This window comes from Sciurus vulgaris, assembly GCF_902686455.1.
Source record: "Sciurus vulgaris genome assembly, chromosome: 10".
NCBI lineage: Eukaryota > Metazoa > Chordata > Mammalia > Rodentia > Sciuridae > Sciurus > Sciurus vulgaris.
Genome location: NC_136470.1, coordinates 102,686,981 through 102,710,264, shown reverse-complemented (window position 1 = coordinate 102,710,264; position 23,284 = coordinate 102,686,981). Strand labels below are relative to the sequence as shown.

At 37.6% G+C, this 23,284-nt stretch overlaps 1 protein-coding gene across 7 annotated transcripts in view; it reads right to left on the bottom strand.

Moving 5' to 3' along the window:
• PHC3 (polyhomeotic homolog 3) overlaps positions 1–5,891 on the bottom strand; it is a 78,028-nt gene extending 72,137 nt beyond the window's left edge. For 2 of the 7 annotated variants that reach the window (XM_079155776.1, XM_079155777.1), the window contains exons 1-2: positions 4,864–5,675; positions 2,489–2,654 (exon numbers count right to left, since the gene is read on the bottom strand). In XM_079155776.1, the coding sequence (XP_079011902.1) occupies positions 2,489–2,654; positions 4,864–4,997 (300 nt within the window). In that variant the 5' untranslated portion in view covers positions 4,998–5,675. The other 5 variants (XM_079155772.1, XR_013766503.1, XM_079155774.1 and 2 more) reach the window with 5 other exon arrangements.
• Positions 5,892–23,284: the final 17,393 nt, after the last annotated feature.

Sequence of the window (23,284 nt, the reverse complement as noted above, 5' to 3'; positions counted from 1 at the left end):
AAGACCAGAGAAAAATTCTGCATCTGTTCAAAAGGTAAGTTAGAAAAAGAAAAAAAAAGTTGTTGTAATAAAAAAAATAAAAGGTAAGTCAGACTACACTAGTCCTCGATAACCACATCCCAAGGTCACATCATGCCCACTGTAACCAAAACAGCACAGACCCCAATCTCAGCATCAAACCAGTTTCCAAAGTGCTAAGGGAGTAACAGAGCCATAATCCCATAGCTTCAGAGTCTAAATTTTGGACACCTATAATCATAAAACCATGAATCCAAATTTCAAGAAAGCATATTTCCACAAGTTATTGTTTACTTCAGGCATTCATCATTTCACCTCTCCAACGGTGAAATACATGCCTGCTAAAAGCTCCTGTCACAAAATCAATGCAGGCTTTTTATTCCTGGTTACAGAGGACTACGGATCAGCATTAAGCGATTCAGAATTATAATAATTTATCTTTTCTTGTCAGATAAATCTATATATCTTCTTCTCAATTCTATAATAAAATTCTAAATAACAAATAACTGAAATAACAAATACTCTATTTGACATAATGATGTCAGACTACAGTAATTTTCTGTTTTTAATAGTCTTTTATTACCATTCAAAACTATATTCCTGGCATTGAGTAAATACAAGTTAAAAGTACAGAACATTGTTCTTATTTTGTTTCTCTACAGGAATAAACAAGGTAAAGAGAACTCACAGGACTAAAAAAAAGAAAAAGAAAACAAAAAAACCTGGAAGAATAAAGAACTACTTAGGTAGTTCAATAAATATTGATTTGATTGCATTTTAGGAGAAACAAGTCCATAATCTTGTAAGAACTAGAGTTAAAAAATATTTGTGAGGCATATCTATCTACACCTACACATCTCCAGTAACCCTTTATTTTTATTTTTTTTTAGTTGTTGTTGAACCTTTATTTTATTCATTTCTTTATATGTGATGCTCAGAATCAAACCCAGTACCACATATGAGGCAAGCGCTCTACCACTGAGCTACAACCTCACCCCAACATTTTAGTTTTATTAACACATTCAGCTTAAGGGAAAACTAGAAAATAAAATGGCATATTAAAATATTCTATTATCTCAAAGATCTAGATACTCTCCCCCATATCCTTTGCCTCAGAGAAAAGTAAAGAACATTAAAAGCACTCTCTACATTCCAGTTTGAATTCTGCTGAGCTGGTTGGGTCCCCAACAGTTCTGATTCCACTCTACAGTGACTTCAGAAAACTAAATCCTAAACCACAGAGCAGTTAAATAGTTACTATGCTAAAGGAAAATAAAGTAGAGGGAGGACCATATCACTAACAGTTAAGAATGCAATTAAAGAGACTGGGGATACAGCTCAGTGGTAGGGTTTGTAGTGTTTGCCTAGCATTCCCAAGTCTCCTCTACATGAATGAAAAAAAAAAAAAAAAATGCAATTATGAGGTAGAGGAAGCAAACAAGTATAATAGAAAAACACAAGAACTCATAAGGTACTCAGAGCACAAACTCTGAAGTCAGAGAACTACTAGCTGTATGCATTTGAACTACTAGCTGTATGCATTTGGGGAAATTATTTAGCCTACTTAAAACACTGGTTTTTCCATTTGTAAAATGGAGATAATAAGTATGTCTACTTTAAAGAGGTGTGCTGAGAATTAAAGAAGATAATCCACATGAAGCATTTATCAGATGCTTGACACATAGCAATTGTTCAGAAGATACTAGCCACTATTATTTAAGTACCTACAATATATTCCACAGAGTTCTAGATGCCTCACTTAATCCTCAAAGTAACTAATGGAAAAAAGGTAGTCTTATCCTCATTTTAGTCTTCTGAGGCTCAAGGAGATTGTGCCTCTCACCCAAAGCCACAGAGATACTGATGATAACAAAAATGGAATTCAAACAATGTATCAGAAAGCAATGCTCATGCCCTTTTTATACAATACCACATTATCTCCATTATTATTAAAAGTTAATGTGACTTAGCTTAATATTTCCTTTCCCCTTTGCCCCAGGAACTGTAGAATGCATCTAAGGCCACCTGGGTTTAAAATGAACCTGTATAACATTTCTATAGACTTGAAAAGATTTCCCTAAGTCTATATTTTGGATTCAAATACAAAATTTAAACCTAGAGTCATTCTGCATATCAGGGATGTAGGTTCAGTACCTTTACTTTATAGCAACACCAAGACACTTACAATTACAATTTTCCTGAGACATAAATTAAATGCTAACAAACCATTTAATAGTATAATTATAAATCACTGTTGGTTGGTTTCAAATTTTTTTAGCAGTGCTAGGGATGGAACCCAGGGCCCTGTATCTGCTAGGCAAGTGCTCTATCACTGAGCTACAGCCCCTGCCCAAATGTTTACAATTCTAACTGTGCATTTGAGGATCTGAATCAATATACTGATCTGGTTTAAACAAAATGCAATATGATATTTCAAGTTTAATTTTACCCATCATTATAGCTGAAATACCTGTACGGCATGTCGGTCTGAACCACTATAGACAGAAATCTGTGGTTGCTGCATTCGAGAGGAGGAAGTGGTGATGGTGGTAGTGGTTGTGCTACTGGTTGTTGTTGACACCGAAGATGCTCCAGGGTTTGGTTCACTATCCATTGTTGTACTGTGATCCTTAAATCTGGCAGATAACACAAGGGTTTATATTGATAAAAAGCACAATGTTATGAATTTAAAAAATATTCATTCCAGCCAGGCCCAGTGGCCAGCAGTTTGGGAGGCTGAGGCAGGAGGATTACAACTTCAAAGTCAGTCCCAGCAACTTAGGAAGACCCTAAGCAACTCAGCAAGATTCCATCTCAAAATAAAAAATAAAAAGGGCTGGGGGTGTGGCTCAGTGGTTAGGCATCCCTGGTACAAAAAAAAAAAAAAAAAGTTTTATTCCAAAGAAATAATCAGCAAGCTGAGTGTGGTGGCACATATCTGTAATACCGGCAGCTGCAGAGGCTAAGGCAGGAGGATTGCAAGTTCAAAGGCAGCCTTAGCAACTTAGTGAGATCCTGTCCCTAAATAAAACATTTAAAAAAAAAAAAAAAAAAAAAAAAAAAGGACTGGAGATGTGGCTCAGTGGTTAAATGCCCCTGGGCTCAATCCCTGATACAAGGGGGAAAAAAGAAATAATCGGCAAGTCTAAATTTCTAGTACATAGTCGCAAAAAAAAAAAAAAAAAAAAAAAAAAAAAAAACACACTTAGAAGGGAAAAATACTTTACAGATACCTAGGATATTTAATAGTTAATACCTACCTAAGTTGAATTTAAATGATTCAGGATATGTAACTCTGACAAAAACTGGTCTAAAGTTTATCTTTGAAATACTGAAAAATGAGGGATTTAAACTCAAAAGAAGTAATAAGAGAGTACCAAACTAACTAGAAAAATAAAAATTTAAGCAATATCAGAGTACTGTAAAACAACTTTATATTCATTTGATACTAATAATAACAAATTAAAGTCACTCATATTTATACATTTTAAAAGAATGTGACTTCTGTTCAGTAGCTTAGTTTTGGTTAATATATACAGTTTATTAAAAAAAAAGTTACCTTAAAAAAGTTAACAAAAAAATTTGAATTTATACAAACTTTTTCTCTAATTAGTTTACAATACTGTCCTTACTACTTCTAATAATTGAGTTTGACTTATGAACAGATTACTCTAGGGAAATAGAGTAGCAGTTGACAGCAACGTTCCACATCTTTTTCATGATGAATTGCTCTACATTTTAAAGGCAGCATAACTGTTATTTTCCTCAAATACTGATGTTTCCTCATGTGTAAAGTACATTTTTGTACCAGACTTTCTATTTCTTCCAATATTAAAATTCCACCCAACACAGAATTCATATGTGATTAAATTCAACACTTAAAAGTGAATTCTAAGGGCTTCAAGAACCACTATAACTTTTATAGGGTCAGAAATGCACACAATGATGAAAAACACACTTGAAATTATACTGGTTTTATTTGCCTTCTTTTATCTGCCTTTTCTTTTCTTTCTTTTTTAAGTTGAGGATGGACACAGTACCTTTATTTTGTTTATTTATTTTTATGTGGTGCTGAGGATCCAACCCAGTGCCCCACACATGCCAGGTGAGTTCTCTACCACTGAGCCACACCCCCAGACCGCTGCCTTTTCTTATTAGTCATTTCTTTGGAGAAACACAACCTGTGTGACAAGAATGTAACAAAAACTTTTCTACTTCACAAAAAGCAAAAGGAATTTGGCACTAATTGGGTACTCATATACTATTCGCATAGGAGTCCCTTCATGTACAAATTTTCTTTTTCCTATATCACTATGTAAACAACATTTGTAGGCTGAGGAACCAACATCCATTTAAAAAGAGAAAAAGTGAAAGAATAAAGGAGGTGGCTGATTTCTCACTTAATTTTCTTCATTAGAAAATGATCATTTGAGACACTGAGGCAGAAGGATAGCAAGTTCAAAGCCAGCCTCAGCTGGCCTGACCCTGTCTCAAAACAAAAAATGAGAAGGGCTGGGGATGTAGCTCAATGATAAAGCACCCCTGGGTTCAATCCTCAGTACAAAAAAAAAAAAAAAAACAGGAAATGGAAATAAATCATATATTTTTACATTTCTTTGCTATTTTTTCAAATTGTCTTCCAATAATTACAGTATTATATGATAGCTGTTCAATATTATAGAATCAGTAGTAGATAAGAAAAACTTTTTACCAAATTACTGCCTGTCATAACACGTGTGTACCATGCACTAAGTGATATGCAAAATGCCCACTTAAAGTCTGGTCCTTTTAAAGTTATTATGCTCAACCATATCCTCAAACACAAACACAGGTCTAACTACTAACCGAAAATGGTCACAGAGAATCCAAATTCTAGGCATTAAGTCTAAACATCGGTGAGGGCAACTGGCCAAACCATCGTAATGCATTTCGAGGCCTGGCACAAAAGAACAGTTTTGGTAACTCCACCGTCTGTGCATATTAATACCTGCAAAATACAGTCTGCAGTTCTGGTGTACGAGAGGCCTACGCAGAAAACACTTAAGTTTTAGAGTCACTAACTAAGCATACCATCATACTGCCACATAAGAATGTGGCACTCTGGGGAGGCAGCAACACTGCAGCCAGATACCCGAGGGAAAGGTCTTTCCTTCCGGGGTGTTTTCAGCTTCACTAGAGCTGCAGCAACCCCCGCCGCCCTCAGGCCTGCGCCCGGGCGCCAGGGGCGCCAGGGACGCCGGGACACCTCGCCCTAGCCCCACCCAATCGCAGGAGGGTGGTGGGCAGCTGGGTCTCCAGTTCTCCAGCTGAGCAGCGGGGCGGCGCCTGAGCGGAAGGATGATAGCACCAAGGAGGCCTGGCAGTGCCCGCCCTGCCCTACCCAGCCTCCCCGGCTCCCTGGTGCAGGCAGCCCGCAGGGCCCACTTGCAGGGATGACAGCGCCTGAGGGGCCCATAGGAACCCGTTTCCTGGAAAACCCTAGCGGACGGGGTCCCAGAGGTGACCGCGCTCTCAGGGCCCGGTCGACAGGGACCAGACAGCAGAAGGGGCGCTCCCGCCTGCAGGGCAACTGGACCCTTCTAGTTCGCCTCCGCCCCCCAAGCAGGGCCAAGCAGGCTCCAGCAGAATAATGTAGTTCTCAGGTCTCCCTTCTATGCGCTGCTACCCAAAGAGCTCTGAGAGCTCCTCCTGAGGGACGTGTCGCTGCCCCCACTCGCCCCCGGTTACGACATCAGTCACCAGCAAGTCACTCACTCCGCTTCCGCCATCTTCTCTCCTCCATCACTAACAAGGGTTGCGCATGCGCCCCCCGGCGGCGGACCGAGGGGCGGGGTCGACTCCGCCGCGGGCCCCTAGGGTCACGTGGGGTCCTCAGCTGCCAATCCCCAGCCCACGTCAGCTCCAGCTGTCTCTGGAAATTGACCAGGTTTCTCTACCTTGGTTTCCACTATCTCATTTGTAAACTTTATTTTCTCTTGCCCAGAATTTTCCTCTTAGAAAGACTGCGTTGACTGTTAAGTATCTGAAGAATATCTACTCAAATATTCAAAGAGGTGCTCGAAAGAAAATACCCACGAGGATGCTGAGGTCTCAGAGCGAAAGGAAATTCGGTGCTGCTCCTATGGGGCTTGTTGTTTGGGACGCTCTTGAGTTTAGTGGTCCTATCCAACCGTCTCTGTACCTGGTTCAAAGGTGATGTTTAGATGCCGGTGAGTGGATGGTTAAGAAATAATTTCTTACACAAGATTTTGAGCGTTTAGTGGGTGTTGCAGACTTAATAGCACGAGCACAAACTAGGCCACTAGTTTGCTAGTGTAGTTTACTATATGCCAACTCCTCTGAGGCGGGGTGAGACAAACATAAAAGTAAGTAAAATATTAATTATAACTATAAAATAGTAAAAACGTGTTCCCAGAAAGGAGACAATCTGGAGAGTGGAGTGGTTTTTGTAGACATTGGTGCTTTGGAACAGACCCATCAAGCTCTTTGGAAACCTTAAATTCAAAGAAGAAAAAAAAAATTCTTACAGCTCTTCATAGAAAAAAGAATATTGATCAGAAACAATGGTATTTTTTTGCTTTTGTTGTTTTTGTTTTTGTTTTTCTGAACTGAGGATTGAACCCAGGGACTTTTTCACTAAACTAAATCCCAGCCCTTTTTTTATTTTTTATTTTGAGACCCATCTCCCTAATTTCCCCGGGCTGGCCTGGAACTTGCATCCTCCTGCCCCAGCCTCCAGAGTAGCTGAGATTTATAGGTCTGTGCAACTGTGCTTAGCAAGGATGTCTCTTGTATTGGTAAGATAATGGAGCATACTTATTTCAAAAACTAAGAAATAAAGTACGGATATAAATTCATCTTAAAGTGTAGTATGCTCAAATTAAAAATATACTTATCCTTAGAAATCCTGTGTTCCGGGATGTCCCTAAGGAAGGTAGAAAAATACTTATGTGAGCATAAGCTGTCCCTTTTCCTATTTGATAACATCATTTGTTTTGTTTTGTTTTTTACCTTTGTCCTGCTGATAACAATCCCTTCCTACAACTACTAGAGCTCACTGAGAAAGATGCTTTGTAAAGCCCTGTAAATGCTAAAAACTATTACTACTTTTTCTTTATGATTTGATATGATATCATTGTCATTCAACTCTCAAGAATCAACTATCAGGCTGGGGTTGTATGTAGCTCAATGGGTGACCACTTGCCTAGCACACATGAAGCCCTGGGTTCCATCCTTAGCACCACATATAAGTAAATAAAATAAAAGTATTGTGTCCATCTACAACTAAAAAGTTTTTTTAAAAGAATCAACTGTCCATTGATATTTATTGCTGAAATTATTGTTTAGAAAGACAAGTGTGGCCTGGGGTTGTGGCTCAGTGGTAGAACACTTGCCTAGCATGTGTGAGGCACTGGGTTCAATCCTCAGCACCCGATGAAAATAAGTAAATAAAAAATAAAGGTAATGCATCCATATACAACTAAAACTATTTTTTAAAAGAAGAAAGAAAAACAGAAGTGCAAGAAAGCACAATCTTCGACCTAAGACTAATATACAATCCAGGAGTATTTGAATAGCCTAGAATTGTTCTTTTTTATTCACCTTTCCCTTGGATATTGAAAGCCTCCTGCAGACTAGCTTTAAAAATTAGAAAATACACTAGGTAAAATAAGATTATTTTTTTTTTTTTCTTTTTTTTTTTTTTTTTTTTTTTTTTTTTGCAGTGCTGGGCATTGAACCCAGGGCCTTGTGCTTGCAAGGCAAGCACTCTACCAACTGAGCTATATCCCCAGCCCTTCAGACTAGTATTGATTTTTAGAAACACTTAAAAATTCAGGATATATTATAACAAGTAACATTTGTATAGCACTTCTTACTAAGTGCAAAAGATTTCCACCTAACTCATTTGTTGATCTTCACAACTCTGTGATATAGTTATCGTCATTCCCATTTAGCACAGAAGTCACATAAATTTCAGGTAAGGCTCGAGGTAATTAGGTGCCTTTCCTGACTGCTAGCATGTATCAGAAGTGGGGTCCTGAGCTTAAATAGCTCTCCATCTCCAAAGCCAAATTTCCTTCATTCCATCATTCAGCAAGCCATGTGAAACAGAGAATAAGTATGATGGACTACTTTCAAGAAACTCAACCATCACTTATCTGTTTTAAAAAGAGGAAAGTATTTTACTTCTGTCATTTCTTGAAAACATGGATGTGGCATACTGACAGGTAGAACTTCCAAAAGTTCACAGGAACTGTTACCTTGGAGTAATAGTACCTTGGAGAAGAGCTAGGATCCTATTTGATTTTAGGAAAATCTCTCTAGCTTTGTGCAGGATGGATTGGAAGAAAGTAAAATAGAAGACAGGAAGATTAGCTGGGATACTGCATTAATTCTTAAAGAAAAGATAAGAAGAACAGGAATGGAAAGGAGGACTGATTTAAAATTTCAGTCTCAAATCAGGCACAGTGGCATGCCCCTGTAGTCCCAGCTACTGGGGAGGCTGAAGCAGGAGGATCAGTTAAACCCAGAAGTTCAAGACCAGCCTGGGTGACATAGTGAGACCCTGTCTCAAAATAAAATAAAATAAAATAAAATTTAGTTCCTTGGTCATACTGGTTATGGTTCAAGTGCTCAATATCTGCATGTAGTTAGTGGTTACTACATAGGACGATGCAGATTAGAACATTTCCATCATCACAGAAAGTGCTATTGAACAGCACTGGTCTGGACGCTATCAGAATTTGGCATACTACAGCCCAAAGTCCAAATCAAGCCTGATTTTGAACAGCCATCAAGGTAGAAATGTCTTTTACCTTTTCTAGTGATTGGGCAAAAAAATCAAAAGAAGAATAATATTGTGGAATAATTGTGAAAATTATGTGAAATTCGGATTTCAAGTATCCATAAGTAAAATCCTTTTGGAATACAGCCCTGCTTGTTCCTTTATGTATTGTCTGTGGCTGACGCGCTGCAAAGGCAGAGTTGCTATGACATACACTAACAATTCACAGAGCTAACAAACATATTATACTATCTGGTCCTTTATGGAAAGTTTTCTGATCCCTATTCTAGATCCCTGTTCACCCTGCCCTGGATCCTTTCAGAGTAGTTAATGTAGGACATACACTGTCTTGGGCCCCACCTAGACCATGATACTGTCATAGGATCCCAGGTAGTGAGACAGAAAGTCCAGCAGACCCAGATTTGAATACTGAGCTTGCTGCTTTACCAAATGAGCCACCTTGTGCAAGTGATTTAACTGCTCCAAGTTATATCTTATAATGTTAAAGAAAGGGAGGACAATAATACCTTGCAAGATTATTACAAAATCTAAAAAAGCTAAATGTAAATTCCAAAAAATAGTCCTCTTTTTTTTTTTTAACTTTTACCAGGGCATCCCTCCGTCTAGATTTTCTCAATAAATGTTATAAAATATATCTTATACTGAGTAGCATAAAATACTTTTTGAAAGAACGAACACTTGGATATTTGGATGAATGAGGCATAAAATTTCATTATATCCTGTAAGTTGGAGTAGCACAATACATAGATTTGCTTTCTCTTTTCCTTTAAATTGCTAAAACCAAATGTTTTTGCTAAATTGGAAAAGTAATATGCTGAAACCAAATGTTTTTGCTAAATTGAATAGTATTGAAACCAAAAACAATTTGTAGTGCTGCCACCTCTTACCTACTTTTTTTTTTTTTTATTGTAAACAAATGGGATACATGTTGATTCTCTGTACATGGAGTAAAGGCATACCATTTGTGTAATCATACATTTACTCTTACCTACTCTTGAAACAATTCTTTGCTTATCATTCTTATCTCTGTTTATCTGTGGGTGGCACTATACACAGCAGCTATCCCCCCAGGTGTTGAATGGGGCAACCGAGAGCACAAAAGTTGAAAGGGCCTAGAGGAGTCATGTGATCCACACAGACAATCCATGACACATGCAGGATCTGAATTTTCACCTCCTGTCCACCCGGTCCAGAGTTTTGGGCATATGCCACAAGGCCTTTGAACAAGTGTGTTGGTGCTCGAGAAACACTCAAGATGCTGTGTACTATCCTTTCCATTCTGCCTTGATGCTTAGTGTTTACTTAGCATTGCATCAGTCTAGAAGACTTTTTGTAAGTAGGGCTTTAGAATCAAACAAAACTGAATCCTGGTTCTGCCACTCATTCTGTGACCTCTTGAAATCCTGTCAATTCCACCTCATCTCTGGCCACACCCCTCTCCCCCCACCCACCCAGGCACCAAACTACAAATCAGATTTGTTATTTCTTACTAACTCCACTGTCATCAGTGTAGGCCAGGCCAGCTTTATCTCTCTCCTAGACCCCAGCAATATGCTCCTGACAGGTCATCCTGCTTTCATTCTTATTCCTCTACAATCTCTTGTTCATGGGGCATCCTAAAGAGAAAATGTAAATCACATTTGTCACACTTGTAAATCACACTGCTAAAATCCTGTAGTGTCTTCCCCTCACACTTAGTGAAGAGCCTTGAGTTTTCACCATGAGCCCACGAGGCCCTGTGTGATTTTCCTGGCTCCTTCTGCTCCAGCCACCTTGGCCTCCTTTTCTTTGTTAGCTCGTGTAATTCCCCAGCTATGATGCCTTTCACATTAATCCTATCTCTTCACTTCAAAAAGACCTCCGTTCCAACATTTCAGAGCGTATTCCTTTACCACTGACCTAATGTGGTCTTCTTGGAAGGAAAGTACTCCTTCCCTATCCCACAAAATTTTCTTTATAGCACATTGATCCAACAGACATTATGTTATATACATATTTGTTTATTCTTTTCCCCAACCTCCAGGTTGTAAGCACCATGTTTTGTTCACTGCTGTATTCCTGCTTCTTAAAACATTAAGTGTTCAATAAATATGCATTGAATAAATGAAGTTACTTCTCTAAAGGCCACATAATGCATGATTCCATTTATATTAAATGCCCAGAATAGGCAAATCTATAGAGACAGAAAGCAGATTGGTGGTTTCCAGGAGTTGCAGGGAAAGTAGAATGGGGAATGACTACAAAATGAGCATGGGGTGTTTTGGGGGGGTGACGACTACATGCTGAAATTCAGTAGCAGTGATGGTTGCACAACAATGTGAATATAGTAAAAACAATTTAATCATATAAATAGGTTAATTTTTGTCATGCAAATTGTATCATACATTGTGATTTCAGAATGATTTCTGCTACAATGATTTAATATAAATATATATCATATATTTGTATAATATATAAATATTACATGTTTATATTTTTTTTTCTTGGTACCAGGGATTGAACCCCAGGTGCTTAACCACAGAGCCACATCCCTGGCCCTTTTTATTTTTTATTTTGAGACAGGGTCTCACTAAGTTGCTTAGAATCTCACTAAGTTGCTGAGGTTGGCTTTGAACTTGCAATCCTCCTGCCTCGGCCTCCTGAGCCGCTGGATGACAAGTGAGTGCCACCATACCCAGCTATATATAGCTTTAATCAAATATTTTGTGTAATATTGGCATACTTATTTTGAGGAACATTTGTTACTTCCTTCAAGTAGTTCTGTGGAAATACATTCAAACAATAAAAAGCTGATAATTTCCTTTACTATTTAATCTACCTTAAATTTCCTGTTTCAATGTGGCATTTGTAAAAAAGCCAGAAGCAGTCTACTCTGTAACAGGTATGGAACATTTTCCAGGTAGTTCAATATTTGGGGGTGGGGAGAGGGTGTGTGTGTGTGTGTGTGTGTGTGTATGAATGTTTGTCTAGTTCTCTACAGAATGGTGGGCAGAACTGCCATTTGGAGTTAAGAATCTGAGTTTTAACTTGCTGGTCATGCCGATTTTCAGCTGGATGCTCTCAGGCAATTTATTTAACCTCTGATCACTAAAGCAGAGATAACGCTGATCTCTACCAGGTGTGTCACTGAGAGAAATCAACTGACCTAAGTGTAATAGTGTATGTTAAAGTGTTCTATAACTGCAATGAACTAGGTATAAACGATACAAATATGCTCTTACTGTAGGAACTTTTTTGGGGAAAAGGGGAGACAGACTTGCACCAGACTTGCAATCCTCCTGCCTCAGCCTCCTGAGTCACTGGGATTACAGGCGTGTACCACTGTGTATTTGACTCTGTGATTTTTATTTGCAGTTCCATGGTGACTATCTTTTTATATTTCCATTGTCTATATGTATATTTTCTCTGGAGAAACATCTATTCAAGTATTTTCCCATAAAAATAAATTGAGTTGTCTTTTTATTGTTTAGTTGTTAGTTATATATTCTACATACTAGTCACTTATTAGATATACAATTTTTAAATGTTTCTCTCATTCTATGGGATGCCTGTGTGTGTGTGTGTGTGTGTGTGTGTGTGTTGGTGGTGGTGGATTGACCCCTGGACTTTTTACATGCAGGACAAGCACTGTGCTACTGAGCCACATCCCCAGCCCCAGGGTGACTTCCTTAATGGTTCCCTTGACACACTGGCATTTTTAATTTTGATCAAATCCAGTTTATTTGTTTTCTCTATTATGATTTGTGGTTTTGGAGTCATATTTAATAAACCATTGCCTAATTCAAGGTCATAAAGATTTACTACTATGTTTTCTTCTAATTAGCTCTTACATTTAGGTCTCTGATCCATTTATAATCAATTTTTGTAAATGGTTTAGGTAAAGGTCTACCTTCACTCCTTTGTATGAGGATGTTGAATTGTCCTAGCATCATTTGTTCAAAAAAACAGCTAAACTCTTCACTATTGAATAGTCTTGACCCTTATCACATGTTTAAATAAATGTTGATACAAGTCTGCTTCTGTGAGTTCCTTGAGGGCAAGATTTTTGTTTTCTACCTTCATGTCAAGCACAGAACATAGTAATGTCCTATGACATAATAAATGTTCAGTAAACATTCAATGAATGTAAAGCTGACTAGATATTTCAAATATCAACCAACAAATACCAAATGCTAGACTCTGTTAGGTGGTAGGAAAATTTTGTATATGAACCTAACAACCTAGTGACTTTTTCAAGCCAAAAGATCCCAAAAGATTTTAGAATTTTACAATCCTAAACAGAAATGGATATTAGAGATCATCCATCCTTCTTATTTTCTGGTAAAGAAGAGCAGAACTTGAAAGGCTAAATAGCAGCTGGTAACCTGTTTTATGTAAAATGAGGGTTGCCTTTGAAATTACATTCTAATTATTACAAGTTAACAAAAGAGTTTTTCAGGTCTTGATAAAGCTTTTTTTTTTTTTTTTTTTTTTTTTTTTTTTTCAGTTAGTCCCGATGAAAGTCCTTTCTAGATGAAAGAGGGCTGCTTCTGTTTCATACCATGCTTATCTTCTAAGATAACTGTTATCAGAGATTAAAAAAAAAAAAAAAAACCTCTGCCCTAGCTGTACATAATTACTCCTTTCTCTGCATTTCTACAGGTCCTACTTGCCCTTACACAAAATTAGCAAATTGTTTGATATCGCTATATTGCTTTGGATTGTTATATAATCTTAATTGTTATTTGATTAGTCACAACTTTATGTGTTGCTTTACCAAGCAGACTGCCCCAACTAGAAGTAGGGACAGAAGTTACATTTTACAGTTTATTATATGAAATATAAAGCCCTGTACCCAGTGGACATACAGTATATGTACATATCTGTGCATTCAAACAATTTATTTTTTTAAATAAGAAGTTATTAGCTGGGTGTGTTGGTGCACACCTGGAATCCCAGTAACTCAGGAGGCTGAGGCAGGAGGATTACAACTTCAAAGCCAGCCTCAGCTATTTAGAGAGGCCCTAAGCACTTAGCAAGACCTGTAAAAGATTGGGAATGTAGCTCTGTGGGTTTAATCCCTGGTACAAAAAAAAAAAAAAAAAAGTTATTAATCGTAAGTTTCATTTCCTTTCACACCTTCCCATAGAGATATACAGCTATTTAGTTTACTATATCATGCCACTTGGAACATGCCTGCTGTCTGATATCAGAAACGAAGCAGGTCAGGCCTGGTTAGAAGTTGGGGTGAGAATCTGTGTGCATTGCTTAGTGTAAGAGGCTTCAGGGAAGAAGCACCTTCTTTCATTTGGAAATGTTCTAGTGACTCACTATCACTTTCTTAGAGAAGTGGAGAGACCAGTGCCCGAATAATTAGTTGTGTGTGTATTTTAAAGTATTTCTTAATATTACTATTTTAAAAGTTTTAAAAATTTTAAAAGGATAAGGAAGAGTGGAAGAATTTCCCCCCAGGACCTAGTAAACTAACTCAAGAGAACTCAGTTGTAGCTTTAAATTTCTGAGTCAGAAAATAGAGAAAGAATCTGTTTCTATTCTCATATCAAACTTGCTTTCTTGTTATGAGATGGAAAAAGGAGATGGAATGCCTTGCTGAACATAAGCAGAATCTTTAGAACTACTATAACTGAGTTAAACTATAAAATTGAGGCTAAATAAAAGATGACTGAATGAAAAAGAATGGCATATCATGACATGATTCTCAGAACATCATCATGCATCTGTGGTGATACAGTGACCCTATTGATTATGACAGTTTTTGTGGGCTAAAGTGATCCTCAAGTAACAATGAATTCAGAACACATGGTTGTTAAATCTTGGAAAGCAAACAAATAAAACACAAAAAGCAAAACTAAGAATTTTGTCAAATTTTGTAATTTTTTCCTCATCTTCCAGAAGTCAGTTCCTTTTTCAAATTCATGCTATTCTTAAAGTATGCTAAAGAATAAGAAAACAAAGGGGAGTGAAGGGAAGAGAGGAGAATGAGAATAGGAAAGAGAATAAATCAGAAATTACTTTCCTATGTGCGTGTATGAATACACAACTAATGTAATTCTACATCATGTACAACCAGAAGACTTGGGAAGTTGAACTCTCTCTATATATTTATATCAACACACATTCTACTGTTGTATATAACTAATAAGAACAAATTTAAAAACACACAAAAAATGAAAAAATTGTTTCAAAACATAAAATCACTAAATCCTTTCATTTTGAACTTCACTTATGAAATGAGGGTGTTAGCCTAGATTTGTTGCACCTCAAACTGTAATGAGTGGATCAACAACAGCAGCAACATGTGAAAATTGGTTCAAAATGCAGAATCCGAAGACGAATCCTAGGCCTTCTAATCAAATTCTTCATTCTTATAAAATGCCCACCTAATTTGTGTACATATTGAAGTTTAAGAAGACTGACCTTAAAGATACAGAGTAACTTCCAGCTAGTAATTCTACATCCCCTGATTGTACCTGAGGGATTACAAATTAGGTAAAATGAGAGCTTGAACTCTTCCCAAAGAATTGTGCTTGACTTGAGTGAACAGACGGCTTAGCAAGCTCAACTGACTTTTCAGATCCCAGCTTTAAAGTAATGACAGAAAATAAAAACTTGTTTTGCTTCTTTGGTGTCATCAACTTTTAGCATTTAAAAGGACATAAACCATAAGCTAATTATTTGTTGAATTATAATTTTCTAAGTATTGAAAAGAAAAGGTAAGTTTCCTGCTCTTGAGGCACACAATATGGTAGCTTTGCTTTAAAAGACTCAGTATCTGGAACCCTGAGCCAATTTAATTATAGGTAGTTTCATAATTTGTTCTTATTATCTAGAGTGGGAAGCCATACTAATTCAGTGAAATATATTGTGCTTAAGTCACAGAGTGATAAGCCCAGTGTGCAGGTAAACTGACAGGGAGCTTTATCTCTGGAGTTCAGTTCCCATTGACATTGTATATGCAATTAGGCAGCTAGAAATCACTATGGACCACCAGCTCTGCTTTTCCCCCTAATTTATCAGTGGCCCAAAATAGGATATGGCTTAGTTTCACTGGCGGTCAACAGAAATTCAATATGAAAATACTTGAGTCCATCTGGAACTAGGTGGAGGTGATGGAGAAATGGGAGCGGGGAGAGGTCAGCAGCTTTGTGGAGGAGAGATGTTCATAACAGAGGTTGTGGGAGAGAACTGGATTACAGAAGGAGGCCCAAGGCTGGATGAGTGAGCCACTGAATCAGGGAGACTTTATTAGAATAGGTTTACATTTTCAATTGAAAATGCCACCTTCAAAGATTTGCTTTTCAAATTGAAGGGTAGCTCAGATTTTATGTTTAATTGTTGTTAGTGACAGCGTACTTAATGTGCAAATATGACGTTGCTGCTCAATGAAAGTTGGAAGGAATCTCTTTCAACATGTCATTTTATTAGTCTGCTTTTCAATATAGCCAGACACAAGTGGGTCCTTCTGGTTCTGAAAGAAGATGAGGTAGCACTCATGTGCTGTTGCAATTATTCTTTATTGTTTACTGGCATGTAATAAGTACTACTTTGAAATTTTTTTCTTTATTAGTGTGTGTCCTATTATCACATCTGAACTGCAACTTTCTTGAAAGGAAGAAGAGGGCATGGTGCCTGGCACTAATTAAGGCTATAAAAGTTAAAGATGTTGAGTTTTCTTAGACCTCTCTGAGTGTTCAGTGGCTTTAATTAAATGCTTTATAATTTCTCTCTTTCTTTCTTTTTACTGTTGACTTCTCCGATTCATGGACCTGTCCATTTGTGGGCCATTCGAATAAACCTCTTCTTTTACTTTTTTTTTTTTTTTTTTTTTTAATTAACATTGTGCAAATTTACTTTTGGTGGGGGCATGGGAATCACAGGAGGATGATTACCCCACTGTTTTAGTCAGCTTTTTTGCTCCTGGGACCAAATGACCTAACGAGAACAATTTTAGAGGAGGAAAAGTTTATTTGGTTCTCAGTTTCAGAGGTCTCAGTCTATAGTCAACTCTATTGCTCTGGGTCCAAGATGAGGCAGAACATCATGGCGGAAGAGTGTGGTGGAGGAAAGCAGCTTAGGACATGGCACCAGAAAGCAGAGAGAGAGAGAGAGAGAGAGTGCTCCCCTCACCACAGACAAAATATAAACCCCAAAGGCACACCCCCATTGACGCTGCTCCTCCAGCCACAACCTATCTGCCTACTGTTACCACTCATATAATCCCTCAGAGGATTAATGCAGTGATTGGGTTAAGACTATCATAACCCAATCATTTCACCTTTAAACTTTCTTGCATTATCTTACACATGAGCTTTTGGGGGAACACTTCATATCTAACCCTAACACCCATAATTTTCCATTTTAGGAATTAAATAATTAATCCAACCTCAGGAAGTTCTTAACAAGAATTTTTTCTTACCCTTGTCTTATACATAGGAACATGAAGCAAAGTAGTACTGTTCAGTGTTAACAGATGTTATTGAGCACCTACTAGGTGCTAGGTACAGGGGACACAGAGATGAACTAATCACAATCCCAGCCTTGAAAACATGTCAAAATAGAATTAAAGTAGTATGATACTGTGAGATATGTGTAGTAACCAACATATAAACTGTAGAGCAGGAGTACGGAGGAAGAAGAGTGAAAAGAATGGATACCTAACAGCCTATGTGGCAGAGAGGAGTTTACAAATAATGTCCAGAAAAGAAGCAGGGAAGTCAGGCAGGGATGGTGGGGACTGGATTTGAGAGAGGGCATTTCAGAATAACCAAAGGATAATAGATGGGATAGATATCCTGGTATCAATACATGAGCTTCCTTTGTCAGGGAACATACAACTTTTTTTTGGGGGGTGGGCACTTAACCACTGAGCCACATCCCCAGTAATTTTTATTTTTTATTTTGAAACAAGGTCTCACTAAGTTGCTGAGGTTGACCTCAAACTTGTTGATCCTCCTGCCTCAGCCTCCTGAGTTGCTGGGATTATGGGCATGTGCCACCACGCTTGGCACAACATTAATTTTTTTTAATTATTTAAAAATCAAAATAAAACACTTATATTTCAAAGGCAAACTGGATTAAGCCTCAGTCTGCTGTATGTCATTATTTGTAGTGTGGGAGTGAGATTAGGGAACTATAGTATAAATCAACCCATGTGGCTGGAGTGAAGGGAGAACCCAGAGATTAACTGGAGATAAAACTGGCAATGTCAACAGAGTGAAGGGGATAGGGGATGGATAGGAAGGAGAAAAGGAAACAGGAAAGTGAAGGGGATATCAGCTAACTATGCTAACTCAGTAAGATTAATTAACAGAATAAAAACTAAATTCTCTCACTTACCTCTGCTGTCTGACTCCAATCAGGAGTTCTGGTCATTTTTGGTCATTACTTCTGCTTTCATAGGTTAAGTAAAACAGTATGATATTAGGAAAATGATCATACAGAATCTGTGCCTATTATTTATTCCCTCATTCACCATTTTCCAAATAGGTTATTTGCTCCACATTGGGACAAGCCCTCTAAATGATCACAAAGCACAGATTGTTGGCAAAAAATGCATAAGATCTCTTAAGCCTATGTAAATTAGCATTAATTAGTTTTCTCCTATTAACAGTATTACACTGAACCAAAGGCAAGTAAAACTTTATCCACTGCCCAATGTTTATCTCCATGAGGGCACAAAATCCCTTCAATGATCAGGATTTCTAGTTGGAACACTTTTCTGTCCTTTGAATGACATTATCACAGGCTCAGTGAAACCAGTGAAGTTAGCTAAGGGGGACAGGCTTCTGCAAAGTGGAGCACATTAATAAGCATGATTTTAAGTTCAACAGAAAGAAAAGTGGGCTGGGAGTCTTGTACACACTATCTACCATTGCCTTCATTTTCTCTTATTAGATTTTCATTGAGATACAGGCATTGAAGAGTCAGTGGCAAGAGTTTTAAATGATAAAAAGAACGTGGCAAATTAATTTTCTTATTTGATCCTGCCTGAAAGGCACAACTGGTAAGGCTAATGCTGACCGAATAAAATTGTCAACCCCTTCTGATTAGCCATTTTCTCATTAAAGCAGCCAAGTCTCCAGAAGGAAAGCCATATTTCCTGAACATGGGACTACTAGGTTTCTTTTAAACCTTTTTACAGGGTTCTTTTTTTGTTTTTTATTGTTTTCATTAAAGAGATGGCTCATTAGTTCCCAGTATTTTGTTACTAAAAATAACATTTCTGTATTCCAATTGTCCTGCATGCATTACTGTATCTTATATCTATTTCAACTGTGTCACATTGACTTTAAAAATTACTGTCAGAGAATTAGAGGTGCAGCTCAGTGGTAGAGCACTTGCCTGCCATATGTGAAGCCATGGGTTCAATCCCCAGCACTGAAACAAAACAAAACAAAACAAAACAAAACAAAACAAAAAACACCTCCAAGTACTTCCAGAATGAGGAACTCTGTGGACATTCTCCCCAGTGAAAACAACCACACCTGGTGAAAATTATAAATAAAAAATGACTATGATCATAATAGAGAGCAATTTATCCCTCAGGGTATTATCAAAAATACTAGAGCAAGGCTGGGAGTTTAGCTCAGTAGCAGGTCACTTGCTTAGCATGTGTGAGATCCTGGGTTCAATCCCCAGCACCACAAACAAACAAACAAAAAACACTGGAATGGACTGGGATGGTGGCTCAGTGGTAGAATGCTCGCCTACTGTGCGTGAGGCCCTGGGTTCAATCCTCAGCACCACGTAAAAATAAAATAAAGGTATTGTATACACCTACAATTAAAACAAAATATTAAAACAACAACAACAACAACACTGGAGTGGTCAGTTTACTAACTGACCACTAATTACTAATTACTATTAGCAGGGAGTGACATCAACAAAGGCAAATCATCATCATCCCTGGAAAGGCAGTGGGGCAGGGTGGGCAGGGAGAGTGCAATGTGGAGTGTGTATACTGTAGGCAAGATGACTTTGCTAAACTAGTCTAGCCAAGTCACCAAACAAACAACCATCGTGACAACCAGCCTTCTGTATCCAAGTTGTACAATGAAAATATATAATTTGAAACAGTAACAAAATAAAAAATAAAAGACTGGGAATTCGGTACAGTGCACCTGGATTCAGTTCCTGGTACCCAAAACAAAACAAAAATAACCAAATTAAAAATCTAGAGTTGAAAAGTACATAAAAGAAAAATTTGCCGTAAGGGACCAACACAAGGCTTGAACTGACACAACAGAACCGGAGAAGTTGAAGATAATCAGTGGAGATGATATAATCTGAAGAACGGTGTGGGGAGCCTCAGAATGTGGGATAGCACTGTATGCAGCAACGCGTGAATGAGAAACAGAAGAAAGAGAAGAAAAAAGAGTACCTAAATAAATCATAGTTAAAACTCCACAAATTTGATGAGAAAGTATAATACGAACAAACATCCAAGAAACTCTTAAGTAGAATAAATGTAAAGAAACACACACCCAGACACACCCAGAGAACACTTGTTCTCTTTTCTTGCTTCAAGGTCTTTAAAAGACATAAAATTATGCAGATAATTATAATAATTAATTGTTTGGTTTTAATAAATATATATGCTATGTGTATTACAGAACATCATCAAACTATGAGGAAAGAACAGAGTTACAAAGGAATGTTTCTACGTAACTGTTCCTTCATATGGGAATGAAGTTATTATACATATGAGGTAGATGTGATAAATTTTAAATTTTAAATTAAAAAAATTTTAAATGGTAATATTAAACCCTAGGGCAACTCAAGAGCTAGCTAGATGGGGTGGTGCATACGTACTATAATCCCAGCAACTCAGGAGGCTGAGGCAAGGGGGTTGCAAGTTTGAGGCCAGCCTCAGCACTTAATAAGGTCCTAAGCAATTTAGCAAGACCCTATCTCAAAAAATAAAAAGGGCTGGGATGCAGCTCAGTGGTAAAGCACCCCTGGGTTCAATTCTCCAGTACCAAAAACAAAACAAAACAAAAACCCAGGTGGGGTGGCAGATGCCTATAATCCCAGTAACTCAGAAGCTGAGGTAGGAGGATCACAAGTTCAAAGGCAGCCTCAGCAATTGAGGGAGACCCTGTCTCAAAATAGAAAGAGCCAGGGATGTAAAGTGCCTATGGGTTCCATTCCCAGTACTCTCTGGAAATAGAAAAGAACTCAATGTATTTAGGAAGTCACTGATGGAGTTTAAATATTCCATTTGAACGCAATCATTGTAAAAGAATTCAGTAAAGGGCTGGGTTTGTGGCCCAGTGGTAGAGCACTTTGGCCTAGTATGTGTGAGGCCCTGGGTTCGATCCTCAGCACCACATAAAACTAAAATAAAGGTATCGTGTCCACCTAAAACTAAAACAAAAATACTTTAAAAAAAAATTCAGTAAAGAAGTAATAAAAGAACAACAAGGGGTCTGGGGATATAGCTCAGTTGGTAGGGTGCTTGCCTTGTAAGCACAAGTTCCTGGGTTCAATTCCCAGCACCACCAAAACAACAACAATAAAAAAGACACAGACATGTAGAAAACAACAACAAAAAAGACACGAGACATATAGAAAACAAAGAAAATGCAGTGTATGTTGGGGGGGGCACAGCATATAATTCTAGCTACTTAGGAGCCTGAGGTAGGGGGATCACAAATTTGAGGCCAGCCTTGGCAATTTAGTGAGACCCTGTCCCAAAATTTAAAAAAGGCTGGGAGGTAGCTCAGTGGTAAAGCCCCTGAATTCAATCCCCAGTACAACAACAACAACAAAAAGATATAAATCCAACCATATTAGTACATTAAAAATGAATTAATAATCAAAAGGCATAGGCATAGATTGTCAGGTTGGATAACAAATTCCAACAACAATGTGTCATATATAGGATGTATGCTTTAGATCCAAAGATATAAACAGATGATAAATAAAAGGATGGGAAAAAATATACCATGTAAATAGTAACCTCAAGGAGCTGAAGTGGCTATATTAATGTCAGAAAAAGATAGATTTTAAAAACGACTAGAAATCAAGAGGGACATTTTATAATGAAAATGTTAATTCCTTGGAATTATTTAAAATTAAAACACGTATAAACCTAATAGCATAACCCCAAAATACATGATGCAAAAATTAACAGAATTGAAGGGAGAAACAGAACTATTCAACTATTGGAGACTGTAACATCTCACTTTAAATATGGGATAGAACAACTAAGCAGTAAGCCAATAAAGATAGAGAATACTTGAAAACACAACAAACCAGCTGGACCTAATAGATATCTAAAGAATTTAAATACTCATGGAAATATGCTAACCATAAACAAGCTTCAATAAAGTTAAAAGAATCAAAGTAATAAAAAGCATATGTTATAGTTTCAACACTCAATGTCTCCCAAAAGCTCATGTGTGAGACAATGCAAGAAAGTTCAGAGGTAAAATGATTGGGTTATGAGAGCCTTAACCTAATCAATGTGTTAATCTACTGATAGGGATTAATTGGCTGGTAGCTTTAGGCAGGGAAGGTGTGGCTGAAGGAGGTGGGTTATTTGGGGGGTGTGCCTTTGGACAGTAGTAAGGAGAGTCTCTCTCTCTCTCTCTCTGTCTCTCTCTCTGTCTCTCTCTCTCTCTCTCTCTGCACTTCTTGGTGCCATGTCCTGAGCTGCTTTCCTCTGCCACACTCTTTTGTCATGATGTCCTGCCTTACCTCGGGCCCAGAGCAATGAAGTCAGCCATCTAAGGACTGAGATCTCTGAAACTGCTCTAAAATTGTTCTTGTCAGGTTTTTGGTCACAGCAGCGAAAAAGCTGACTAAAACAGCATGTCCTCTGACCACAATGGAATGAATTTAGACACCAATAATGGAAGAAAATTTGGGAAATTCACAAGCATGTGGACAACACAGTTCTAAAAAGAAGAAATCAAGAGAGAAATAGAAATGTCATAAAATGGATAAAAATGAAAATACAACATACCAAAACTGATGTGGTGCAGTTAAAGACGTGTTTGGAGTATTTCCTTTGACAACTGTAAGCAAAAACAATCTCAAATCAGTAACTTGAACTTCCACCTAGATAAGCTGGAAAAAGAGTAAGCCTAAAGCAATTAAAAGGAGGAAAATGATAAAGATTACAGTGGAAATTGATGAAATGCAGAACAGAAAACAAGAGAGAAAGCAACAAAGCAAAATTTGTTTCTTTGAAAAGATCAACAAAATTTAACAGATTAACTCAACTGACCAAGGGGAAAAATGAGGGGGAGCACTTAAGTTAACAAAGGCAGAAATCAAAGAAAAACTATAACTACCAACCTTACAGAAATAAAAGAATTATTAATGGAATACTATCAACAATTCTGTATGAAGAAATTAGATGAAATGAACAAATTCCTAGTACGATGTGTAACTTCCAAAACTGACCCAAGAAAAAAGTTAAAAATATTAAAAAAAAAAAACCTATAACAAGTA